Source organism: Drosophila pseudoobscura, chromosome 3, assembly GCF_009870125.1.
Source record: "Drosophila pseudoobscura strain MV-25-SWS-2005 chromosome 3, UCI_Dpse_MV25, whole genome shotgun sequence".
Taxonomy (NCBI): domain Eukaryota; kingdom Metazoa; phylum Arthropoda; class Insecta; order Diptera; family Drosophilidae; genus Drosophila; species Drosophila pseudoobscura.
In genome coordinates this window covers 9,193,483-9,216,891 of record NC_046680.1, presented here as the reverse complement: position 1 = coordinate 9,216,891, position 23,409 = coordinate 9,193,483, and the positions used below count along the sequence as shown (strand labels likewise).

The window sequence follows — 23,409 nt, the reverse complement described above, 5'->3', positions numbered from 1 at the left end:
TAAAATCCGAATTCAAAGTAACGCAGGTAAACTGAAAACAGGTAAGGAAGCCTTCGTATTTAGGTAATTAAACTCTCATTATCGCAGCAGATGCTGGGAATCCCGATGACTAGTCTGACGTGTTGGTGTTCTTGAAATTTTGCTATCTAATCATATAAAAGGACCCCGGCAAAGATCTTGAGACTGACAGTTTCGAAGCATAGACGAAATGGTACATGTAGCAACGGAAAAGGCATCGGTGGCGGTTCCACGACAACTCCAACTGGGGGGCCATGTGGGCTTCGACACTCTCCCCGACCAATTGGTCAATAAAAGCGTGCAGAATGGCTTCAGCTTCAACATCATGTGTATTGGCGAAACGGCGCTGGGAAAGTCAACTTTGATGGACACCTTGTTCAACACCAGCTTTGGGTCGGCGCCCAGCACCCACAACCTGCCCAATGTCAAGTTGAAGGCCCACACCTACGAACTGCAGGAGAGCAACGTTCGGCTGAAGCTAACAATTTGCGACACGATTGGTTACGGCGACCAGGTTAACAAGGAGGACTCGTACAAGGCGCTCGTCGAATATGTAGACTCACAGTTTGAGTCCTACTTGCAGGAGGAGCTCAAGATCCAGCGATCGATGGCCACCGCCCATGACGGGCGCGTCCACGTCTGCCTCTACTTCATCTGCCCAACCGGACATGGCCTAAAGTCGATGGATCTGGTGTGCATGAAGCAGTTGGACACCAAGGTCAACATTATACCGGTCATTGCCAAGGCCGACACCATATCAAAGTCGGAGCTGGCTGGCTTCAAGGCGAGGATTCTCGCCGAGCTACGCGAGAACAAAGTTAACATCTATGAGTTTCCCACGGACGACGAGACGGTATCCGAGACGAACGAGTCCATGAACAGCCATGTTCCCTTCGCTGTCGTCGGCAGCACAGAGTTTGTGAAGATCGGCAGCAAGATGGTACGCGCCCGCCAGTATCCCTGGGGCACGGTGCAGATCGAGAACGAAGTTCACTGTGACTTTGTGAAGCTGCGCGAGATGCTCATTCGCACCAACATGGAGGATCTGCGGGAGCAGACTCACACGCGCCACTACGAGCTCTTCCGCCAGCGACGTCTGCAGCAGATGGGCTTTGTTGATGTGGATTGCAACAACAAGCCGGTTTCCTTCCAGCAGACATTCGAGACGAAGCGCACCAATCACTTGGCCTGTCTGCAGGCCAAGGAGGAGGAAGTGCGTCAAATGTTTGTGCAGCGCGTCAAGCAGAAGGAGAACGAGCTCAAGGAAAGCGAGAAGGAGCTGCACACCAAATTCGAGTGCCTCAAGAGGGAGCATCTGGAGGAGAAGGCCAGACTGGAGGAGACCCGTCGCCTGCTCGAGGAGGAGTGCCAGGAACTGCAGCGCCGCAAGCAGCAGCTCTCCAACGGCAGCAGCCACCTATCGACGCTGACCCTGGGCCGCGGAAAGAAGAAGTAGGTCACATTACATGAGGGGGTATAAAAATATTGTAAAACCTTTTGCAGTACCTAGGATTAAGCATGTCACATTTTCCATGAAACAATAAAACAACGGACACGCGAAACATGTCTGCGATACTCTTTCTCTCTTGATTTTCCGGATTAGTCCACAGCTGTGACGGATCTGGTTTGCCCGCACCCGCACCCTCTCAATCGCAAACATACGTACATATGTTTCCTGCCCGCCTGCTGCAAAGTGTTGATAACAAATACTCTCTGGGCCTCGAGCCTCTCGCTCGCTCTTGCCTGCATGTACATACGCTCTTCGGCGAACTAGTCTACGGCCTGAGAAGGGGGAACGGGGACAGAAATAATATTATAAATATGCTAACATGGCTAGTCGGCGCGCGGTTGTTAGTCATTACGATTCTGACGATGGCAGCGAGTGGTATTAAACTGGAATGTGGCGACGAAATTTGCCTGATTGACGCTGGGTCCCCGCCCCCGCCGGATCAGGCCCGGTACGACCATTATCGCATCTACAATGTACAATTTGACAATCAGGAGCAGATCGAGTTGTTCCAGAAACTGGAGGACCAGAGCGACAGCCTCACATTCATCGGCCATGCCCGCGAGATTGGCCAGAAGTTGTCCATTCTGGTGGCGGCTCATCGAGTGGCAGACTTTGCCGATCTGCTGAAGACCTACAAGCTGAAGCATCGTGTTCTGGTATTGCATGGCGATTGAATCTCTTCATTATACGTTGATTTGACCTCTAACATTTGGACTCTTTGCAGACGTACAATTTTCAGGAAAAGATCGATCGCAATATGGGCGAGGTGCTGCCCGAGAGCATTGATGCCACGCAGTACGACTGGCAGCATTTCTTCCACTTGAAGACCATCTACGGTTGGATGGATGTAATGGCGAAGAAGTACCCCGATCTGTTGACCGTGCTCGACATGGGCAAAAGCACCCAGGGCCACGCCATTAAGGGCATCAAGCTGGCCAGCAAACCGGACAACAAGGCAATCTTCATTGAGAGCGGCATACATGCCCGCGAATGGATTGCGCCGGCCACAGCGACGTACATTATCAATGAGCTGCTGACCTCGCAGGACGCTGGCGTGCAGAAGCTGGCCAAGAACTTCAATTGGATCATATTTCCCTGCGTGAATCCCGACGGCTACAAGTACACCTTCGAGCATGACCGCATGTGGCGCAAGAATCGTCAATTGTTCGGCACCTGCCGCGGCGTAGACCTGAACCGAAACTATCCCGATCACTGGAACTCCACCGGCTCCAGCAGTGATCCGACGCGCTATGACTTTGCCGGCCCCTCTGCCGGAAGCGAGCTGGAGACCCAGTGCCTCCTCCAGTTCATACGCAGCAACGTCCAGAAGGAGCAGATCAAAACATACATCGCATTGCATTCGTACTCGCAGATGCTCATGTTCCCGTACGGATACACCAAGGAGCGTGTGTCCAACTACGACGATCTGCAAGAGTTTGGCAAGAAGGCGGCGGCCGCCATCAAGGCGGAGAGTGGACGCGACTATGTCAGCGGGAGTCTCTATGAGACCATCTATCCCTCGAGCGGTGGCAGCATGGACTGGGCCCATGAAGAGGCGGGCATTCCGATTGCTTACACATTCGAGCTGCGCGGACCGCCCGACAGCCAGGACCTCTTCATTCTACCCGCCGTGGAGATACAGCCAACAGCCAGCGAGGCCTTCACCGCCATTCGCACCATTGTGGAGGCAGCCGACGAGAAGGGCTACTACAACTAGGAAGGAAGGTCCTAAGGAGCAACATCTATCCGATTCTATCCGTTCAACGATCTAGACAGACTTTAAGTACTTAGTGTATCTGACTTATGATAATATCTTTATCTTTGTTTTAATAAACCCGTATAAAAAAAACTTTAAATCTTTAAGATAAGCCACTTGAGGTCTGAGGTCTGCGGTTTATTGCTGACCCAGATTATTACTGAGGCAGCGCCTGGTTTTCACAGCCCTGGTGATGTGGTTTCTCGGCGATAGGCGGGGATTGAAGATTGCCTGAACCTCCACCTGACAATCTGCAAGTAAGGGATTGCTTGTAAAGGAATATCATATAAATCAAGAGGATCAGAAGAATACCATTCTCAGATAGAAAGAGAGCACGATCGTAGAGAATAATACTTTCCACAAGCGGCGCAAGCATTAGGCGAAGCGTGTAGAAGATAACGAGCCGCTTCCAGTGCTGTACATCTGCATCGCATTGCCTAATACTCAGAACCTGTCGTTCTATCATTTCAAATCGAGTCCCCTGCACGGCTTTCTGGAAATAACTATAGACCAGACCATCTGGATATCGAATTATCAAGATAACAAGGAGTGTGGTGCATGACTTACTCGTCGAACAACATTCCAGGGGCATGTTTCACGTTACGGAGAGCACAGTGCCGCAGATGTGGAAACTGCTGGACAATCATGCGTTCGGCGGCGGCCCTAAACGAGTGTATTTTCAAATGGTCATATTGACCAGCCTGTAGGCGATCACGGTACACTTCCATGGCATGGCAAGAGATCTCCCTGGCCTCGTAGCTGAGGTTAGTATCTGTATCCGGTTTGCTCTGCAGGAACGAACTTAACGGATAACCATGCACCTCCGCGCCGGGATGTGTTGCTGGAGTGCTCATTTTCTGGTAGCAGCAGCCCACGAAGTTCAGGAACTTGGCTTGCGAGCACCCAAGGAACATTCGCATCAGGGTCGCCCCCAGATTCCCACACGGATGCAGGCCTATGATTCCAAATCGAAAGTCATCGCTTGCCAGTTGCAAGGTATCCCGGATCCCGGCGATGAATTGCGCCGGTTCCGTGTTACTCTCCAGACGCTGAGTGAGATGTACAGGTCGCTTGTAGCCGCTGGCCTCCGCGAGCTTTGCTGCAATCGATTCCAGCTTCATATCAATGGCTACTGCTTGCTGATTTAGCTCGGCCTGCATCTCGAAACAGCAGACTTGTATGCCAAATCCATAGCCCAGAATGCGTGCCAGGTGACCAACGCCTGCTCCGAAATCAACAACGAAATCCACTGGTGTCGTCCGGCAGCTGAGAGCACAAATTTCAGCCATTCGGGTGATTTCATGTTGCTTCTTTGGCTTGACTCGTTTCATGAAGAGGTGCTTCAGCTTGGGATGATGCAGCAACGGACAAGGAAACGATTCCTGCATGCGAAAAGACGATTAGAACCATGACCCTCTTCCTCTTCAGGCTGGGGCTAGAGTTTACCAACTTTGGGTTGATTCTCCTCTGTCCGCCCAATGCAGAGATTACGAAGCGCTCCTCGCAACGCCAACAACTCCAGCGGCCATACTATGCTCGTATTTTTGGGAGCAGCTTCACTGTCACTAATGTAGAGCAGCGCTTCAAATCTTTCCATAGGGATGCTTTCAAGGTGATGTTGCCAACTATCCGGCAGTTTGCTCCAATGGTCATCAACATAAAAGTCCTACGGAAGGCGAATCAATTAATAAGTGAATAAGACTCAAACAATTCACTTACCATAACGTAGGAGTTCAAAAGCCATTCGTACCGTTTCAGCAACTCCAAAGAGGATCGCAGTTTTTGTTTTGTTAGCATCTTTGGAGCCGGTGATGAATTAATACCAAAGCATGATGTACATACCCAGCAAACAAACAAACGTGACTTTCGCGAAAAGTCCGCAAAACTCTCGCAAGCGAGCCACAGTCTCGCAAAAGATATCGTACAAGGCTCGCAAAAGATCCGTTTGCGAGCTATCATAAATTATATCTTAACTGTAAAAACCTGAACGACACAAGTATACAAGTATCATATATCTATCATTTGCGGGTCCAATTCAGAGCGTTTCTTATATGATATAATTTGCGAGCGTTTGGTTTTGTGGGTGATCGTTGTCCACAGTGTGACCAGGTACACTGTTGTTTGTTAACAAATAAAATCAGATAAATATTCAAATTTTGTATGAAAAAAGGCATGTATTTTTTGAGGGCCATGTAACGCTGGAGGCCAACAATTCACCTAGAAAGCACCGCAATCAACATAATATTATCGCATTAAAAATTAATAAAATGAATTTAGATAGGTCGATAGTGTTTTATGTCATTCGACCATAAGTAGAATCGAAAATCGCGGCTATCGATACTTGTTAACAATGCAGCGAAAAAATGAGTCGTAGTTTTGAAAAGCCTATAGAAGGGGTATGGACAACAGGGAAAAGCAGCCAAGGCAAATTGCAAGGTTCGTACGAACCTCACCTCGCGTGTGAGGAAAATATACCATGAAGACATAAACTCGATATTTGGCAAAAGGGGTGGAATTTACCTTGCAAGCGTTGGCTTTTCGAGACGTTTTGCCTGTCGCCCATACCCTCTTTTTCCTCCCATTATGTAGCCAATGTGTAGTTACCGTGTAGTTCTGCTGTTTTTGTAAATATTGTATTGTTAGAATTCGTACCGCCGCGGTCGGTCGCGTCTCGTCTCACTTCCTCTTCCTAGGGTAGATTAGTATTTAAAAACAACTACATAATATATTATATTCGGGACAAAAGGTTGACCAGCAGTTTGATTTATGTTTACGTGTAATTTGTCCATGTTTAAAGTAGTCAAAAGTTGATAGAAGCCCCGCGCGTCCCCTGTGATTGTTTTCGTTGGTGGCGTCAAAGACGGCAGAGAAAATGCTTTAATATTTTTTTCTTATAACAAAATTGGCGAGTTAAACAGCAATAGAGCCAGCCGCAGGCCTATTTACATAATATTTACAACAAATCACCAGCACACACACACCCATGCAGACTCGAGCGCTTTGAGGAAAATTAACAATTTGCTTGACGAAGGAGAGTGTGAGGGGCAAATAACAAGATCAAGTTGAGCGAAATGCAAGTGAAAATGCAAATGCAAATGCAACTGGATTTAAATTGAAAAGTGTCGGACAAAAAAGTGAAAACTAACTCAATTGACATTCTCCTGCGATTGGATCGGCTGCAGGCACAAATAAAAGCAAATATGTCGAATACTGAAGAGAGCGAGCTGGACCCGCAAATTCAGGTGAGTGGGGGGCTTCCACCTCTCGGCGTACCCCTTGTGGCCCTCAAATATGCACGTGCCCCGTACCAGGCAGTGCCAGGCGTTTCACTCAAATATACATTCATATATATGTATGTATGTAGATATGTACCTAAGCACATATAGAAAACGCTGCCTTGGCACGTTGTTTTGTTTTTGTGTGTTGCTGCAATTGTTGTTCCTACTATTTGTTAGTTCTCTCCCCCTCTTTCTTTGTGTCTCTCTGCTCTCTTTTAATTGGCTTTGACAGACTCTTTACAGGAAAGCGCCGTTATGTTTTGCATTCCATTTCGTTGGCTCTTTTTATTGCGTGCAACCTTTTTTACGCTTTGCTGACTTTTAGCCACACTCACACAGCAGAAATCAATTTCCCAAGCGCTTTAACAAATTGCAAGTTTCCTTTCCCATCGAAAAACTAATATTCATTGTGAAAAACGCTGCAGGAATTGTAACTCTCCATCACACGCACACACACTCACAAAGTGCCCCAGGGTCAAGTGTTTGTTTCTTTATCCTCCATTTCTCCCTCTTCGACTCACACTCACTTCCTGGTAATGGGATTATATTTTGTTCTTTGGGAAATTTCCTCTCCGTTCGGGGTACCTAAAACAGATTCAAGTGCAGTTATTGCCCTCTCGCTCCCTCTATATTGCTCTTGGTGATTTTCGGTAGAGGCCTGGTGGCTGCATGCAAAATTTAATAAATGGAAATACCGAAGCGCACACGCAAGCACTGTACACCCTGTGCTCGTATAGAAGAAAGGCGTATGATGTTTGCGCTCTGTTTGGTACATCCCAGTAGGAGAGCTATAAGTGCAGCTTCCACGTTCAAAAAGCTCAAATGAATTCGTTGTTACAGGGTGTTTTATAGGGTTCATTTCGTTGTGAGGCAATTCGAGAAAAGAGACGACACAACACAATACAAAGTGTCTGCGTCGCGTCTCTGGTTCGGTGCTTCGTATCGCCCCCGGCGCATTTTGCATAATTTAAGATTTATTTTGTTACTTGTTCAACAGCGCGAAATAATTTGCAAATTTCTAGTCGCTGGGCATTAATGGGCATTAAAAGAGGCGATGAATGTGCCGGAGAATATTCCCCGTTTGGATCAAATTGGATCCGCACTAGACCTTCGTTTGTCTATTTTTGGAGCCCGAAAACCTAGCGGGAGACGTCACACGCGGCGTAAAAACATTACCATTGATTCTGGCCATGTGACTTGATTGAAACACTCGATAATGTCTATAAATATGGTGAGCGCGAAAATATACAATTCGAATGGTAGAATCACACAGAGAAAGAGAGAGAGAGAGAGAGAGAGATAAGGTTATACTCTAAACAAAATTTGTTTTGCTATGGCATACCGAATGGAATGCGAAACCGGTTAGTGTGAGCTCTCTCATCTGTACAAAATATATTACCAAATACGCAAAAACATCTTGATTTTTGCTATGTATTCTATTTTGACGATTTTTCAATGTTTTATGCGCGACTTCCTCTTTAGACAAGCTTTGTTTCCTTTCTCTGTTCTCTGCCGTTTTCTATTGTCAATTATTTATCAATGGAAAGGTGGGTTTTGTTCGCTAGTTCATTGCGCGTGCAGATTCTTTTATCGGAAGAAACTTGGTGACGACAAACGGAATAGACAACGAAAAGATTATGGTGGCGATGGCCCAAAGTCTATTTAACTTCAATTCGTGTGCCCCGACAGCTGTTTCTTTGTGTTTTTTCTCCCAAAACACCGAGTATTTGCGTTTGTTTTTATTTCGGTACAAAATCCCACACGCGTCACGTCTCTGGAAAGCATTATCATTTGCGTGCTGGGGGAGTTTTTCTGCTCGTTTTCTTTGCCCAAAACTTTCTTCGTCATGGGTCGTATAATTATCTGGCACTTATCGATTATACGATAATTGATTTCACAGACAAATGGTGGGGAGGGGAGGCGTGTTAGTTGTCTCTATCTTGGAGAGAAAACTGGTGGGAAAAACTTTGAAGCAAATTATAAATAATAATTATCGCACAGCCTTGTCCCAGTAGATAATGCTGGTAATTTGATTAGCGAAGGAAACTTTATCCACTCCACTGCTCAAACTGATAAAGTTCAATGCCTAAATGACTAACAAATACTTGGATTTGGATGGGTGTCAGTTACGCCATAAAGGTGAGAGTACATAAGCTTCCAGGGGGCTTTTGTCAGGGAATTAGAGAACACCACTGAGGTGGGGGGGACAATGAATCAGAAAAGTGGGTCCGATAAGTGAGTCAGCGGCGAAATATATAGACTTTTATAATCGGACTCCAAAAATGTAGTTCTCTTAAACGATCCACTGCTTAGTACCATAAAGATTTACACCATCTTAAATTAAACAAACCTCTCTACCTTTAATTTTGTAATTGATTTTCTCACGATTTAGAGAGCACGATTTTAAGTAAAATGAATCACTGAACAATGGCCAATGACATGCGTCATTAACGTGGCTTTAATTAAATGTTATGTCGACTCAATTTTAGAAGGAATAATTCACTCAGAAAACTTCTTAATGAACTCAAGTCTAAATTCTTTTTAGAACTGACAACGTAATCGTATAAAATCTAAGCTCTGCTTAAAACTGAAAAAACATAGAGTAAACAAATATTTTGTGAAAAAAAGAAAAAAAAGATCATTCTCTATGTGGCAGCGGTGGGATTCGAACCCACGCCTCCGAGGAGACTGGTGCCTTAAACCAGCGCCTTAGACCGCTCGGCCACGCTACCCTTGCCAGAGCCAGCGGTCAGAGTCGGTTCTGATCGTCGGACGAGACGAGACGAGACGATCGTCGGTTGGGTTTATTTATAGTGTGAAAAAACGCGAAGCAACTGTAGGAAGTTTATTGAAGTAAAAAAGCACTTGCATAAATATACCACACCCTCTCCTCTCGCCCACTGTTTGTTGAACTTTTAAATAAAAGCAGTGCAGTGTCTCTGCGGGGTGGCCTTTACCTTCATCATCATCGTCATAATAATTATCATCAATGATGCATAACTGAGAGAGAGAGAGAGAGAGGGAGAAAGAGTGGCTCCTCTGATTTTGAGGCTTAATGAATTCATTTACATTTTGATTTGTTTCGTTTGTGGCTCGTTGTCTTTGAATTGGAATTGTTAATGCCATTTGTATGTAAAAACAACTATTATTATGCAGTCAAATGGCCATTTCCTGTGTTATCGAATCAGCAATGGGGGGCATGCCGCTGGCGTATCTTATCAGTCAACAAGTATCATGAACTTGTTAATAAACTTATGAATGTTTCACAATTGCACTCCGATTGCCTTTATTTGAACTTTGAAGAGAGACCAGAACTTTTCGGCAATTGACATTAATTTGTATAAACATTTTAGGTTCCATGCAAAGTGGGTCATTCCCCAGCCCCCCCAACTTCTTCAGCATTCTGAAAGTTCCCCCACGAAAGTTGACATAACGCTTGGAGAGTGTACGGTGGGGGTACTAGAGCTTGAACTAATTATAAAACACATTAATTGGCTTGGCTTTCGAGTTGCCTGACATTCATTCACGCAATGCTGTAGCGTTTGCTTTATATAACCCACCTCTTTGACCTCTCCGCGTCTTGCAGAGCGACTTTCTTAGCCAAGTGCTGTTCCAGTTTGGTTTCGAGTACTTTCGACGGGTTGATTGTCCTTTGTGTCGCCTGCGCAAGTCGTATCGATTGTAGATATGTATAATTTTTTATGGGTTTCCATTACAGTACGCTCCTATTGCCATTTTGGCAATGTTGTCGCACCAACAGGGCAGGAGAGAGAGTGAGAGATTGCGGATGTATGTAGGTCAGGTCAGGTCAGCCCCGACGTCGACATCACGCCACTAAAAAGGCAGCTGTCGAGCGGAACAGGGAGGGGAGTGCCGGCAATGGAAAAGGGAAAGTGGAACTGAAACGGGAAGGGATAAGCTAATGTATAATAATCATACGATATGCCGGGGTGCTGTTTGCATAGGATATTGCTAATAAACGAAGGGAAAGGATGGGATAGGGGAGGCTGTTTTTGCACAGTCCTCGAGGGAGAAGTCCTATCCATTTCCTAGATGGGTGTGGCCGCACTTCCATTTTATTTATTGCTTTCTGTCTGTCTGTTTGCAAATATACTAAATATAGTCGTTACACTACACACTCCTCAGGGCTGTCTGTTGTCTAAACAATGCGGCGGGGGCGGGGGTGGCCGGCGTCTTCTTGTCTGACGAAATTGTTTGGGATCCTAACGAGCCGCACTCACGTCATCTACCGATTCTGGCCAAGAGACGCGCGCTGTAACCTGGCTGTAACCTTTTGCATTTGATGATTCGCTTCAGTCTGTGACTCAAGCCGGTCTTCGCCTCGGGCTGCCCTTTGGCAACGCCGCTCCGGCGAGATTGCACAACGAAAGGCAAGAAAAACGTCGGCACATCGCGTGATTTGGTAACGTTTCGGGCCCAGACCAGAATAGACCTTGTTCCACATGACTACGGCTGTGTTTTGCTTCAGATGTGTAAGATGATACAAATCAATAGTTAAAGTACAATTCTCTGAAATATGTCGACAGGGGCTTGCAATATTCCAGGAATATTTGCCATATGCCATAAGAATTGAGCTCTTTGAAAATGCTATTGATATTTATTGAGTCCAGTTCCCCCATTTGCCGTTTTGGGTGTTTATTTTTTGACGATAAAGTTGCGAAAATATTTGTACACATTTTTTCCAGCGTCATTTCAGCATTTAATATTTATTTTGTATTTTTTGTGGATAACCAAATATTTCTCTCTGCCACAATGCATACACAGCCGGGGCTGCCTTGGCTGGTAAAATTTACAATTGAAATGGCAGCGTAATAAAGGTTTTTTCCCCTCCATTGGCTTCAGAGGGGGAGTGGGGGTGGTCCCCAGAGAGGATGTATTCGCAAAGGTCTAGGCCCCGTCCCCCCGCCGCATACGACAGCATTAATTATTGAGCTTTGTTTTGTGGGAATTTTGTTTTGTTTTGTTTTGTTTTTCCAGGTCTTTGCCTCAACTTTTTCAATTGCATGTTGCTCCATGTGGAAATGTGAGAAAGTAAACTTTTAATTAACCAAAAACTACATCTTCCGAGGGAAATGCCAGACCAAAAATGCTGGCTCACTCCTCCTGAGTCCCTCCTCGCTTCTGGAGAAGCCAGAAATTCCAGGAAAGTTCAAGCTTCAAGCTGCCTTTCATCTGCGGCGAATCGGATGCCCCAAACTGGTTTCGTTTGTTTACAGACGCTGAAACCCGTTTGGAGGGCACCCTACGCCTTGTCTCGGCTCTTGAATCAATCACGATTACGAGACAGGGCCAAGTCGAGCGACTCGTTGAGAAGACCTGCCCTCTCGCTGGCCTCTCAGCGGCTCATGTTTGTGTCCGGGATGTGGAGAAATGGTCAACGGACACGATTAAAATCAAACTGGGACAAGCCCAGCAAAGAGCAGCCGTAAAAAGAGCCAAACCTACAAACCAAAAATATTATAATTAAAACCCGTTTTCTCGACCACGAAATGTATGTGTGGGTCCAACGCTACACTGAAAACTTGTGTATAAAAAACCAAACTGTAACCGCATGCAGTTCAGCGATCCATGAACATATCCGCTTCCCCATCCCATGCCCTGCCTCTGGCTCTGCCCCTGCCTCTGCCTGTGAATGTAGATTTTGGCCATATGGAAGAACTAGGAATTCTGTAAAATTTTGAAACGTGCACTAAACTTAAGCAACGCATGTTTTCAACAATGTTTCAACATAATTTCTTAAAGTTCCCCTCAAACGAGGGGAATGTAACAAATTTAATTCAATAACATGTTTTTTTTTTTCATAAAAACTTGTATACATAATATAACAAGATTAATTTCTATGTGTGGTTTTTCTTTTTATCCTTATTTTGAATAATCAGTAATTTATGATTGCTTAGTATTATTAATTTATACGAAAAACATTTAACATATAAATCTGCAATTTTCTTCAAGCTATCAACAAATATATGTATTTTGAGCTTACTTTTCAAAAAACTTATTTTAAAAAAAAATTTAGATTTCACGAACTGAATTCATTTCAAAAATAAACATTCGTGTCTTTAAATGCTCTCAAAAGATAATTGGCACATTTTCCTATATAATTTGTTATTCAATATAACCAGAATTTTTCCCCTCACTCAAATTTCCCTTAGGAGAAAAGTTATTTGTTATTGAATCCGACTAAAAGCTACGAGGAAATAAGCTAAATTGCCAGCACTGATTCCATTACTTTGCCCCTCTCTCTCTCACGTCAACATCCATTTTTAGATGCGGCTTCTATCGATGTTCGCGTGGCGAAGAGCGTTGAGCGGCGCTCCTCGGGGCTTGCTTTTAGTGTGGAGCTCCTGAGTTCAATTCCTGCTTAGAGCCGTCAAGAAAAAGAGTGATTTTTCGTACAGAAAAGGAAGGGGGAGGGGTGTGGTGTTTGTGACCTTTGGGCCGGGAGGGATTAGATTTTCGCCCCCTAGATTTGTTGATGGAATTGTCTGCTCAAAATGCAATTCCATTTTCTCTCATGGGGCTATAGCATTACCTCAGTTCGGTTCCACTCCACGGAGAAGATGCGTACACTTCAAAGTTCTAGCGTCTTCTTCACTCCACAGACAAATCAAACCAACCCACATTCACAAAATTTTTTTGCTTTTCCAAATTCTTGAAACAGTTTTGTATATTCTTCGTTTCTCGTTTCGCTATTAAGTATGTACACGCGCGCCTTAGGAACTACTTAAATGTTTGCTGGACTACAAATAAATTTGTTTTAGGAGGAAAAATGCATTGACAAAAAATACAGAACAGGATAAATCTTCTCGAAAGACAAGACAAGCTACATTTTGTGGGATTTTGGGGGATTCTCATGGGCTCTCTGCTGTTGCGAGGGGGGGACACTACATCCAGTCAATGGATTTGTCGAAGGAACACATTTTCTAGATGAACTCGTAGCCGATGCCAAACTGGAAGCCATTGAGCACCTTGTCGGTGGCCTGGCGACGCACTGGGATGCAGTAGTTGATTTCGATGCGTGCCCGATCGGCGAACTTGAAGGCCAGACCCATGCCAAAGGCGCTACGCATATTCTCTGCGAAGGGAAAGACGTGAAAACATGGGACACCGGATCAGCCGGGCAGGCTTTGCTTACCTAAGCTAAAAGTATTGGTGTTTCCAATGTTGTAGAAGAAATGCGTTCTAAAGTTGCTGGCCAGGCTCTTGAAGACGCCGGCAAAAGGCAGCGGCGCCCACAGATGCGCCCCCGTGCACCAGTAGGTCTGCGCCCCAATCGGTGTGCCATCTACCACGGGTCCAGCTCCGCCGTATTTGAATCCTCGCAATGTCATGGGTCCGCCGCAATAGAAGAGCGAACTGATGGGCAACAAGGTGGTCTGTTTGGTCTCCTTGACGATGCCCACGCGTCCACAGAACTGCGCCACAAATCCAGAGAAGAGCGGCACATTCACCTCTCCGTGGGCTGTGCTGCTGGTGTAGGCGACGTTGCCACCCAGACCGCAGTACTCGTTGGTGGATTTCAGTAGAATGCCCCGCGTGGCAAAGACATTGGCATCCCGATTGTCAAAGACCACGGAGTAGCGCACCAGTGAGGCCAGTTTGGGCCCACAATGCTCCCGAATGCCAAATGGCACGGATTTGTTCAGCAAACCCACGTTTCTGATCGAGTTCTCGTACTGCAGCGAGTGAGTTAGCTAGGGAAATACACAGGTAGTTAAGTTGGTGCTCGAGAGAGTTCTTTGCGCACTTACATCCACTCCCAGGCTGCTGTGGGCCGAGAAGTCAATCAAGTAGCCCACATTTGTGGATTGAAATGAGCTAATGTCGAAGCGATCCGTTTGCCTGAATATGCTGAACGAGAATCTGTAAAGATTGAAAGGATTTCTTAGTAAATTTACTGCCCAAGAGAAGACTTTGTCAGGTCGGGTCGGGTCCTTACTCGGGTCGATTCTCGCGAAAGCGGGTGTGAAAGAAGGGCTTCCAGAACTTGAGTTGCAGATCATTGGCCCTGGTGTTGCTGTAGCTGCCCTGCAGGGAGATGCTCTCGCCCCGGCCCAGGATGTTCGGGACGGTCAGCTCTGTGCGTAGGGAGCCCTCGTTCTGGCCCACCTCCGTTCCGGCGGAGCCCATCATGCGGGAGTACTCGTTGCCCTTGAAGGTGACCTCATAGCCCTGGGGCGAGGCATCTGCCCCGCGACTGACATCGATGTGCACGCTCACATCCTTGAAGATGCCCAGCTCGTGCAGGTACGCCTTGGTCGACATGGCCTCCAGCATGACGTCCTGGAAGTTGTCCGCCTTGAAGAGTCCGTCCGCCGCCCTCATCACATAGTCGTTGTGGGTCCGCAGCAGCCCGCTGACATGAACGCGATCAACGCGAGCGGAAATTTTACCCAGATCGTATTTAGAATCCTTGGAGGACGCGGCCCCGCCGCGTGGTTTCGATTGAGGCATCTTTGAGGTGGTCCAAGGGCAGGAGATTAGCAATTACTGGAAATGAACGAAAAACAAAGGCATTCATTAAATGTACATTTTCTGTTCTCTCCACAGATTGAATTGGAGAATCTCAATAGTGCCACGGATGAGATAAACAAGCTGGAGATCGAGTTGGAGGTAAGTGGAGATGGGCTAAATGGCTTGACGCTGCTTTTACTCATGTTTTGCCGCCCACAGGAGGCCAATTCCACCTTTCGGATTCTGTTGAACGAGTCCACACGGCGCCTGAAGCTTTCATCCAAGAAGTTGGGCAGCTGTATCGAGAAGGCCCGTCCCTACCATGAAGCTCTGGAGAAGGCACGCGAGGCACAAATCGAATGCCAGCAGGCAGCGGTTAAATTCCAACGAGCCAATGGTGAGCCAATGAACACACGCTTTGAATTATCCGAGTAACCCATAAACTCTCGATTTTCCCCATTCAAGAAATTCATGCCGCGGCCAAGGAAACGGTGGCGCTGGCCGAGCAACGTTTCATGTCCAACTCACACGAATGGCAGTTCGACAACGCCTGGCAGGAGATGCTGAACCATGCCACCCAAAAGGTGATGGATGCCGAGACCCAAAAGGCCGACTGCCATGCCGAGCACCAGAGACGGACGCGTCTCTTCCACACGGCCGAGCAGAAGTTGCAGCAGCTGGAGGACCGCTTCAGGAGGAGCATCAACAAGTCGCGACCCTACTTCGAGGAGAAGCAAGTCTGCCAGGATCAACTCCAGACCCAAAAGAATCGAATTCAAGAGCTGCAACAGCAGGTGGCTGGGGCAAAGAGCACTTATTCCACGGCTTTGCGTAACCTGGAGAGGATTAGCGAGGATATACATAGGCAGCGCGGGGATTATCCCACACCGCCAGGACCACGCGAGCCGGGCGTCGGTGCCGAGCTGAACACGCCCACGTCCAGTGCTTTGCCTTCGCTGCCGGACTTTCAGATGGAGCTGGAGAAATGCGACTATCCCTCTATAGCCGGCAGTCAAATGTCATTGGCGGTAAAGCAGCCAGCAAATACAGCGGAAACTGAGGACGAGGAGGATGCCTGCGACTACGATGAGACGGGGGCTAGAGAGTTTCGAGGCGCGGTCGACGAAGGCGATCTGGAGGCCCTGCGTCAGAAGGTGAAAATCCTCGCAGTGCGCCCCATCGAGGGCGGGGATGGTCAGCAGCAGAACGATGTCTGGGAGCACGAATTGAAGGCCACGGTGGATAAACTGGATCATCTAATGATGCTCAAGGAGTCAGCTAAACGGCAGCAAACCGAAAGGTTGAAATCAACCGAGCAGAGGCCTGACTCCCTTGGAGCCGAGGCCCTTGAACGCCACTGCGATGTTGTGGTGAAGATCACAAACACAACCAGCTTGCCAGTCACACCCCAGCATCACCAGCAGGAGCCACCGACGCCCATCAAGAAGCTGCAACAGCAGCTGGCCCCCTTGCCCTCGGTAAATGTGTCCATGCGGGAGCTGCCGCTGCTGGCGCGTCTCTCAAACGAGCTCCTGGACCGCAGCAATGCTGCCATTGTCGGAGTGCGCCGTCAGCTACGCAGGCGCTCCCTGGAATAGGAATAGGAATAGGCGGAGGAAGAGGGGAAGCAGCAGGGAACAGGAGATTTGTTTATATTAAATGAATAATTGTAAAAGCTAAATGCCGCATTTAAGTACACTCTCAACGATAAGTCTACACACCTACATGATATATATTTTCGTATAAATGTTGATCAATTTCTAATCTAATGTCTCTGTATTTGTTTCTCACTGTTAATACTATGTAAATGTTTTGTGATTGAAATGCGTAAAAAAGCAGAGCAGATGAGGAGCAGGAGCTCTGCAAACAATAAGCAGCTTTAAGTTAACTTTAACATGAATAGAACGGGAAAAAATCACTAATTTAAAACGAATGGGGCACCTGCACTAAATAGTTTTGCCTAAAAATAACACAGAAAATAATAAAAGGGATAGAAGCCATTTTCGAAATGTAACCAATTCAATTAGGTAATTACTCGTAAGTGGAATTCTCAAAGGGAACGAAGAGATCTAGATCTATAGAGATGTAGTCCGTCTAATCCACAAATGAAAGTATTTCTAACATGTGTAGTAAGATTCATGATAATGATATCACAAACTGAATAATAAAACATAAATTCTAATTCAAAAGCGAACTGTTGTGTTTCTGGCCGGTGTCACATATTTGCTGCTGCCCACTAATCTGCTGGCATGTCGATGGTGCAGTGGCATTTACGATTTCATTCCCCCACAGCTGATGCAATTGACAACCGAAATAGTGCAACCGAAAATACACAAAAGTGTGCATAGTGTGAGGGGCTCTAAAAATCGAACAATGATGTCATTGTGACAATTGCATGCGAATTCTAACGGGAGAAAACAAAAGTTCCGGCCCAAAATTATGTAAGCGAATTGTCTCCAAATGTAATCCATCAGCTGACTTACCTGTGGGTTGTTGCCTGTGTAGATGAACACGCGCGGATATCGTACTTAATGTTGACTAGTATTTGGAGTTGCAGGTATTAAGCGTTATATATTATATTTTAAAAATTAAAACTAATTTCCCCGATTGAAGCGTGTTTCGGCAAAAAATCAACAATGCTAGGGATGAGGATTTAACGATATAATATACCGTCCGACCCTCAGAAATATACCAAAATATACCGCCCACATTATTTTACCCTATTGATGAATAAATTTCTTACTGGATGAACTACTTTTAAGTACTCGCATGTATTGTTTTTTGACTTAAACACGGTCATGGATTGGGGCTCATTGCCGAACCTTACCCGATTTCAAGTTCGATATCGATAATCATCTATTCGCTAGAATGAACCAGTTCGATAAGCAATTGAAACTGATTCCAGCAGAGCGCTGCCAGACTTTTGAGCTAATCATCTGTTCAACTTCGCGGCATTTCACAAATTAACAAACTTAAAAAATTGAAATGGTCAGAAATAAAAAGAACAAGTATGCCATGCATCCGCGCAATATTCTGTGCGTGCCGCCCGACTACACCAAGTTGGCCATCAAATACAGGGACTTCAGACAAGTCTGTGAATTGGTAAGTGAAATCTACTTGACCATAGTCTGGAAGCAGCAGTTTAATAAAATTTCCTTCTAAACAGGAGCTTACAGGCAAAGTCTCGGTTAATTTTCGCAATGAGAAGACCTTACGCGAACTGTCGAAGATGCTGCTGAAAGAATATTTTCAACTAGATGTGGATTTTGCTCCCGGCAGCTTGGTGCCCACATTGGCCTTGCGTTTGAACTACATCCTCTGGCTGGAGGATATGCTGCTGCCGCTTAACTTGGAGACTGTAAGGGGCATTGATGTTGGCAAGTATTTCACTCCTCATTTTGTTAGCAATGCATTAATTAATACCGTCCTGCAGGTTGTGGCTCCTCTTGCATTTACTCGTTGCTTGGCGCCAAAAAGAACGGCTGGAACATGCTGGCCCTAGAGTCGAAGGAAGAAAACATTGACTATGCCCGGGAGAATGTCAGGCGAAACAACCTGGAAGGCCTTATTGAAGTCTATGCCCAGCCAGACAAGTCCAACATCTTCAAGAGCTACTTTGAGACGGAGAAACTGAGGAAGGAATTTCACTTCTGCCTTTGTAACCCACCATTCTTTGACTCAAACTCCCCCAATCCGTTCGGGGGCAACACGCGCAATCCCCAGAGACGGCCGGCGCCCAACAACGTGCGCACTGGCAGCGCCGAGGAGCTGACTTGTGAGGGGGGCGAGGTGCACTTCGTTCAGCGCATCATCGAGGAGAGCCAGCTTAACAAGCAGCGCGTGCTGTGAGTCAATCTTGATTAGAGCTAAGTGGCTTAAATTAAATTTACGTTGACATTTGCAGCATCTTCACCAGCATGCTGGGTGTTAAGGCGAGCGTGCCCAAGATCCTGGACTACCTGAAGGAACGTCAGATTACCAACGTTACCACCACGGAGTTTCATCAGGGACACACCACACGCTGGGCTGTGGCCTGGAGCCACCAACCAACGCCCCTAAGCCCCGGAACACAATGTAATTGAGTTGCTTTCAACTGGGAATAAACTTCAGCTGCATCAGCTGCGCACACAACTGAACTCTGACCTTCACATGGCCTGGTCTACATATGTTCTCCAACTACCTAATGTGAGTCCATCCATTCCCTGTTTGGGCACTTCGTGCAGTCAAAAAGCTTTTCCTCTAAATGGATATTTGCATGTCAATGCTCACTTTACTGCCACCCACCCCAAATTATCGTCCCGCTTTATTTCACTGACCAAAGTTGACCCAACACCGCGGCAGCCCGGAACTAGACAAACAGCAGAGGGAAAATGAACACGCACCCACACACACACGGGGACGGGAGCAGGTGCTGGCGTTGGCTTTTCCACACCTTTAGCCCCAGGAATTTGAGCCGAATAGCTGCTACTTTTAATTGCTGCACATGACTTGGGGTAGTTTACCAAAGTCCGGCATGGAATGCTCTTGCGAAACTCTAAATTAGAATGTTTCCCTTGCTATAATGCTATCAATTATTTCTCGAACGATCTGTGGGTGATCTTGTGATCGAGAGAGTCTTCTTCCGAAAAGGACTCCAATGAGTACTCAGTCCAGATCATCACGATCCATACTTAAGAATATTTTCAGGATACAAACATGTGTCTAGAAAATTCGTTAAAAGTCTTGAATTTCTTGAAAGGGCATCCACGTTTCTTTGGTCTTTCGTTTGCCTCTGACCTGTTTTCAGTTTGCTTTTGAGAAGCTTTTCCTGGCTCTGCTGTTGTTCCTTTTTGGCCAATATGTGTTCTTGTTGGTATTGGTGTTGCCTTTTATGGTATTTCAACACGTTAAGGTGCAAAAAACAACGTAATTAAAATGCATGTCGCTGGCTTTCAGTTTGAAAAGATGGCTTCAGACTGCGTCATGCGCCAGGGGTGCGCCCGAAGTTCTGTTTGTTGCTGTTGTGGATTTTGTAGCCCCGATGGGTGTGCTCTAGGGATTCCCCCGGAATGGTTCCCATTCTTTTTGATTTCGATTGGGGCCTTAGTTGTTCTGGGTCCCCAGTGAGTGTTCTTTGTAATTTTCTAGCTATTATCTTAATTTCAGATACGCTCCACCCTTCCGTACCCACTCACTGTCCGGGACACGTGTGCCCGGGGCTTGCCTCTCTTGTTGTACGTAATTGTTAATTAAAAGCGCCTCCAGGTCACGTCTTGTGGGTGTGAATGGGGTTGTCCGTTGAAGGTGTCGACATACAACCCGTAAAAACCCGAAACATTCGGATTTATGGCGGCAAAGCTCCTTGTTCTTGTGGGTTCGACTCTTTTATTGGCGCTCGTTAAACTGTTTATAAAATATGTTTATGGATGGCCATAACGCTAAAATAATATGTCTGCTTGTAGAATTGAGTTTGTAATACAATTTTAATGTATTGGGACTTGGCTTAGGCCTTTTGGGGGAGATATAAGTGATTGCTGAGTCCGGACTCTGGAGAACACAAATTGTGTTGAGTCATGTCTTTGATTAACCCATTAAATTTGAGGCTTTCCTCTTTCAAATTTCGCATGTGATTCACTACCGAAGGAGCCTCAAATCTTTGCCAAGTTTTCAAAGAGCTAACATTAATCAATTTCCCAAAAATCATCCATCAAGCAAATCAATAAACGGGAAAGCGTGCCCAAAAACGACATTCAGTCCAATGACCAGCCAATGACATAGTGACATATCCATAATTCCCACCCAGATATAAGAAACACGATCCCCGACTCTTAAAAGCAAATGGCTCCAACCAACAATAACCCCACATTCAAGAATTGTTTAAATTAGGATAAAACATTGATTCCCACCCTCTGGAATCACTCGACAATCGAGAATCAGTTTCGCACTGGAATAAACAACTGATTGCCAAAACCCCGTAATCCGCAATAGCTAGAAAAATAACAGAATCAGCCAAAGAATCTATGTGCATCGTGGCACTAGAAAAACAAAACCATTTCATTAAGTAAAACAGAAAAACTGAAGCTGTAAAACAGGAAACCGAAGCAGAAAAAAATAAATTTACAAAATGGCATTACCAGCATCCTCGCTCAGTGAAATCCACTTGAACCAAAAAAGAAAGAGACTAAGTTTAGCAAATATAATAATTCCAGAGAACCCGCAGAAAACGATGGAAAAAATAAACCGTAACGGTTTCAGGACCATCATCTTTCTAATGTTCACGATTCTTATTGCAAAAAGACAAAACATCGAAATAAACCCCATCAAAGACACAAACGGATACCTCATATTCAAAACAGGAACAATATACATATATACCCATTAATTATGAATATCACTCCCTCATAATTAATTTAACCAAAACAGAAGACATCTATACAAATTTAATAGAGAAAGCTGATGAATTTAAAAACAAAATTGAAGTACAATGAATGAATATTTAGTAGACAAACTCCAAAGGGAAATAAAAGAGGTAAAATAGATATAGCAGGAACCGCAAGTATTTGTTCGGAACATTAAATGAAGCGTACAAAGAAGAAGTAGAACAGAAAATTAACAACCTTTCAAGCTACGGTTTTCAAGCAAATGAACTAAACTTAGTAATAGATGCAGTAAATAAAGGCATGGAGATCATTAAAAAATTGAACGAGGCGACAAATATAAATAAAAAAAGAGATATTTCAATATTTAATCTGCAACATTTCACAGAAAATATAGAGGATGTAGAGATGGGGATGCAACTAACTAGACTTGGCATATTTAATCCAAAATTGCTTAAACATTGAATATTGAACATCCACGTGGCTAAAAACAGACACTAATGGGATTATTATAATCTCCAACATTCCAAACGAAAGTGATGAAGTCCCCGTATATAAAATAGTTCCCCATCCGGATGAACAAAGCAATATCCTAACTGAAATAACATTTGATAAATATTATATTTATAAAGATGAGATATACAGAAAAGAAACGAAAGAAATAATAAGAGACGACTGTTTAAAGGGGATCTTAAAGCAAAAACCCACAAAATGCCCATATACAAAAAAATACAAAAATATCCAAATAAATTATGTCGAACCCAACACATTGCTGACATGGAACCTTCCTAGGACCACATAACATCAAAATTGTGTAGATAAAAAAATCTTTGTAGAGGGAAATAACGTCATTAAAATATTCAATTGTTCATTACAATTGAACGAATTTTCTATATCCAAATCAATGCTGGACTTTACACAACATGTCTACGTTAGCAATAATAAGTATAACTAGACTCGAAGCATTGTCATATTTACACGAAAAAAGATATATTTATATAACATACAAAATATTATAGTCTATTTCAGATAGTAATAATAATATTTGTCATTATATGCGTAATAGGAATACAAGGTTATATAATCGTTAAATTTAAGAAAATACCAAAAAACATAGTCGTCAAATATAAAAAACCAAGAGAAGAAGAAGAAGAATATCACCATACCCTGAGGACAGGTAAAACATAAGGGTTAAAGGAGTGACGTATCCATAATTCCCCGCTTACTCACATACATTAAGTGTACATCTTATACACCTATACACAGACAATACAATCTGTAACCAATTAAAGAAAATATTTTTAAAAAACCTATTTTTGAGTTGCGGATATTAAAGAATAAGTTCATTTGTATCTATATATATTTAAAAGTCATTGAAATGGGGGGAAGCTCTTTAAGAGGGTAACCCGTAAAGGGGGGAAATATCGTGACGGCACGTAACGAGCTGCCAGACAGCGGCGTCTGTTGCAATTGGAAGCAGGCTGCTCGATGCTCGTTGCTAGTTGCTCGATGCGATGCTCGCCTCCAAAAGGTTCGTGCACCTAAATGCATGCCCATTGTCATGTCACATCACATATGTACGTATGTGCGCGACTGTATGCAGATATGTACATTCACTTAATGCATTGAAAAGCGGCGGGGAAATAACGAATCCAAAAGGATACATTCAGGCAGGCTGGCAGGCAGGCAGGCAGGCAGCCAATGCAAACGGCCTGCCCCCGGGTCGATGTCGTTGTCTGTGTGGTTGGGTGCTTCAGATTCTGCCTCGATTTCTGTGGCGTGTGTGTCATTCATGTAACCTTTCAATAAACATGTGTGTGGGGGTGACCAGCTAAAGCTACAGCTACAGTCTGGCCGGGGATCTGGCCGGAGGAGGTGTGGCAGTCTGCCGTCGGTGGCATGCAACGCCCCAGTCGTGTAATTGAACTGGCAATATGCATGTGTATGTGTGTGCGGTTGTCTATGGCCAGAGGAGAGAACTCTTGAATGTGATTTTAAAGTCAACAGTGAGCACTT

The 23,409-nt window shown here is 45.1% G+C and overlaps 6 protein-coding genes and 1 non-coding gene across 8 annotated transcripts; 4 read left to right on the top strand and 3 right to left on the bottom strand.

Moving 5' to 3' along the window:
- The first annotated feature begins 109 nt into the window (after nucleotides 1-109).
- Septin5 (Septin 5) lies at nucleotides 110-1,586 on the top strand. The gene has a single exon (XM_033378998.1). The coding sequence runs from the start codon at nucleotides 209-211 to the stop codon at nucleotides 1,472-1,474; it is 1,266 nt and encodes a 421-aa protein (XP_033234889.1). The 5' UTR covers nucleotides 110-208; the 3' UTR covers nucleotides 1,475-1,586.
- A 215-nt stretch (nucleotides 1,587-1,801) lies between these two features.
- On the top strand, nucleotides 1,802-3,375 carry LOC4804019 (zinc carboxypeptidase). Its single transcript, XM_001360612.4, has 2 exons — nucleotides 1,802-2,184; nucleotides 2,253-3,375. The coding sequence occupies exons 1-2, from the start codon at nucleotides 1,840-1,842 to the stop codon at nucleotides 3,243-3,245; spliced, it is 1,338 nt and encodes a 445-aa protein (XP_001360649.4). The 5' UTR covers nucleotides 1,802-1,839; the 3' UTR covers nucleotides 3,246-3,375.
- Nucleotides 3,322-5,486, bottom strand: LOC4804018 (protein RRNAD1). Of its 2 annotated transcripts, none has more exons than XM_001360611.4 (5): nucleotides 5,004-5,486; nucleotides 4,735-4,950; nucleotides 3,852-4,666; nucleotides 3,597-3,787; nucleotides 3,322-3,535 (listed from the first exon to the last, which is right to left on the bottom strand). In XM_001360611.4, the coding sequence occupies exons 1-5, from the start codon at nucleotides 5,241-5,243 to the stop codon at nucleotides 3,423-3,425; spliced, it is 1,575 nt and encodes a 524-aa protein (XP_001360648.4). In that variant the 5' UTR covers nucleotides 5,244-5,486; the 3' UTR covers nucleotides 3,322-3,422. The 2 variants fall into 2 exon arrangements, with proteins under 2 accessions (XP_001360648.4, XP_033234887.1); XM_033378996.1 differs by having other exon boundaries at nucleotides 4,731-4,950; nucleotides 5,004-5,485.
- Nucleotides 5,487-5,884: 398 nt separating this feature from the next.
- pcs (SH3 domain-binding protein parcas) lies at nucleotides 5,885-17,041 on the top strand. The gene is made up of 4 exons (XM_001360609.4): nucleotides 5,885-6,526; nucleotides 15,134-15,196; nucleotides 15,257-15,434; nucleotides 15,503-17,041. The coding sequence occupies exons 1-4, from the start codon at nucleotides 6,485-6,487 to the stop codon at nucleotides 16,633-16,635; spliced, it is 1,416 nt and encodes a 471-aa protein (XP_001360646.3). The 5' UTR covers nucleotides 5,885-6,484; the 3' UTR covers nucleotides 16,636-17,041.
- On the bottom strand, nucleotides 9,213-9,294 carry TRNAL-AAG (transfer RNA leucine (anticodon AAG)). The gene has a single exon. It is a non-coding gene; the product is annotated as a tRNA-Leu (tRNA).
- LOC4804017 (SAM50-like protein CG7639) lies at nucleotides 13,233-17,683 on the bottom strand. Its single transcript, XM_001360610.3, has 5 exons — nucleotides 17,521-17,683; nucleotides 14,523-15,073; nucleotides 14,335-14,446; nucleotides 13,719-14,277; nucleotides 13,233-13,658 (listed from the first exon to the last, which is right to left on the bottom strand). The coding sequence occupies exons 2-5, from the start codon at nucleotides 15,035-15,037 to the stop codon at nucleotides 13,507-13,509; spliced, it is 1,338 nt and encodes a 445-aa protein (XP_001360647.2). The 5' UTR covers nucleotides 15,038-15,073; nucleotides 17,521-17,683; the 3' UTR covers nucleotides 13,233-13,506.
- Nucleotides 17,684-17,934: 251 nt separating this feature from the next.
- LOC4804015 (U6 small nuclear RNA (adenine-(43)-N(6))-methyltransferase) lies at nucleotides 17,935-20,634 on the top strand. Its single transcript, XM_001360608.4, has 4 exons — nucleotides 17,935-18,139; nucleotides 18,204-18,414; nucleotides 18,471-18,882; nucleotides 18,942-20,634. Exons 1-4 carry the CDS (start codon nucleotides 18,023-18,025, stop codon nucleotides 19,117-19,119), a joined length of 918 nt encoding a protein of 305 aa, XP_001360645.3. The 5' UTR covers nucleotides 17,935-18,022; the 3' UTR covers nucleotides 19,120-20,634.
- Nucleotides 20,635-23,409: the final 2,775 nt, after the last annotated feature.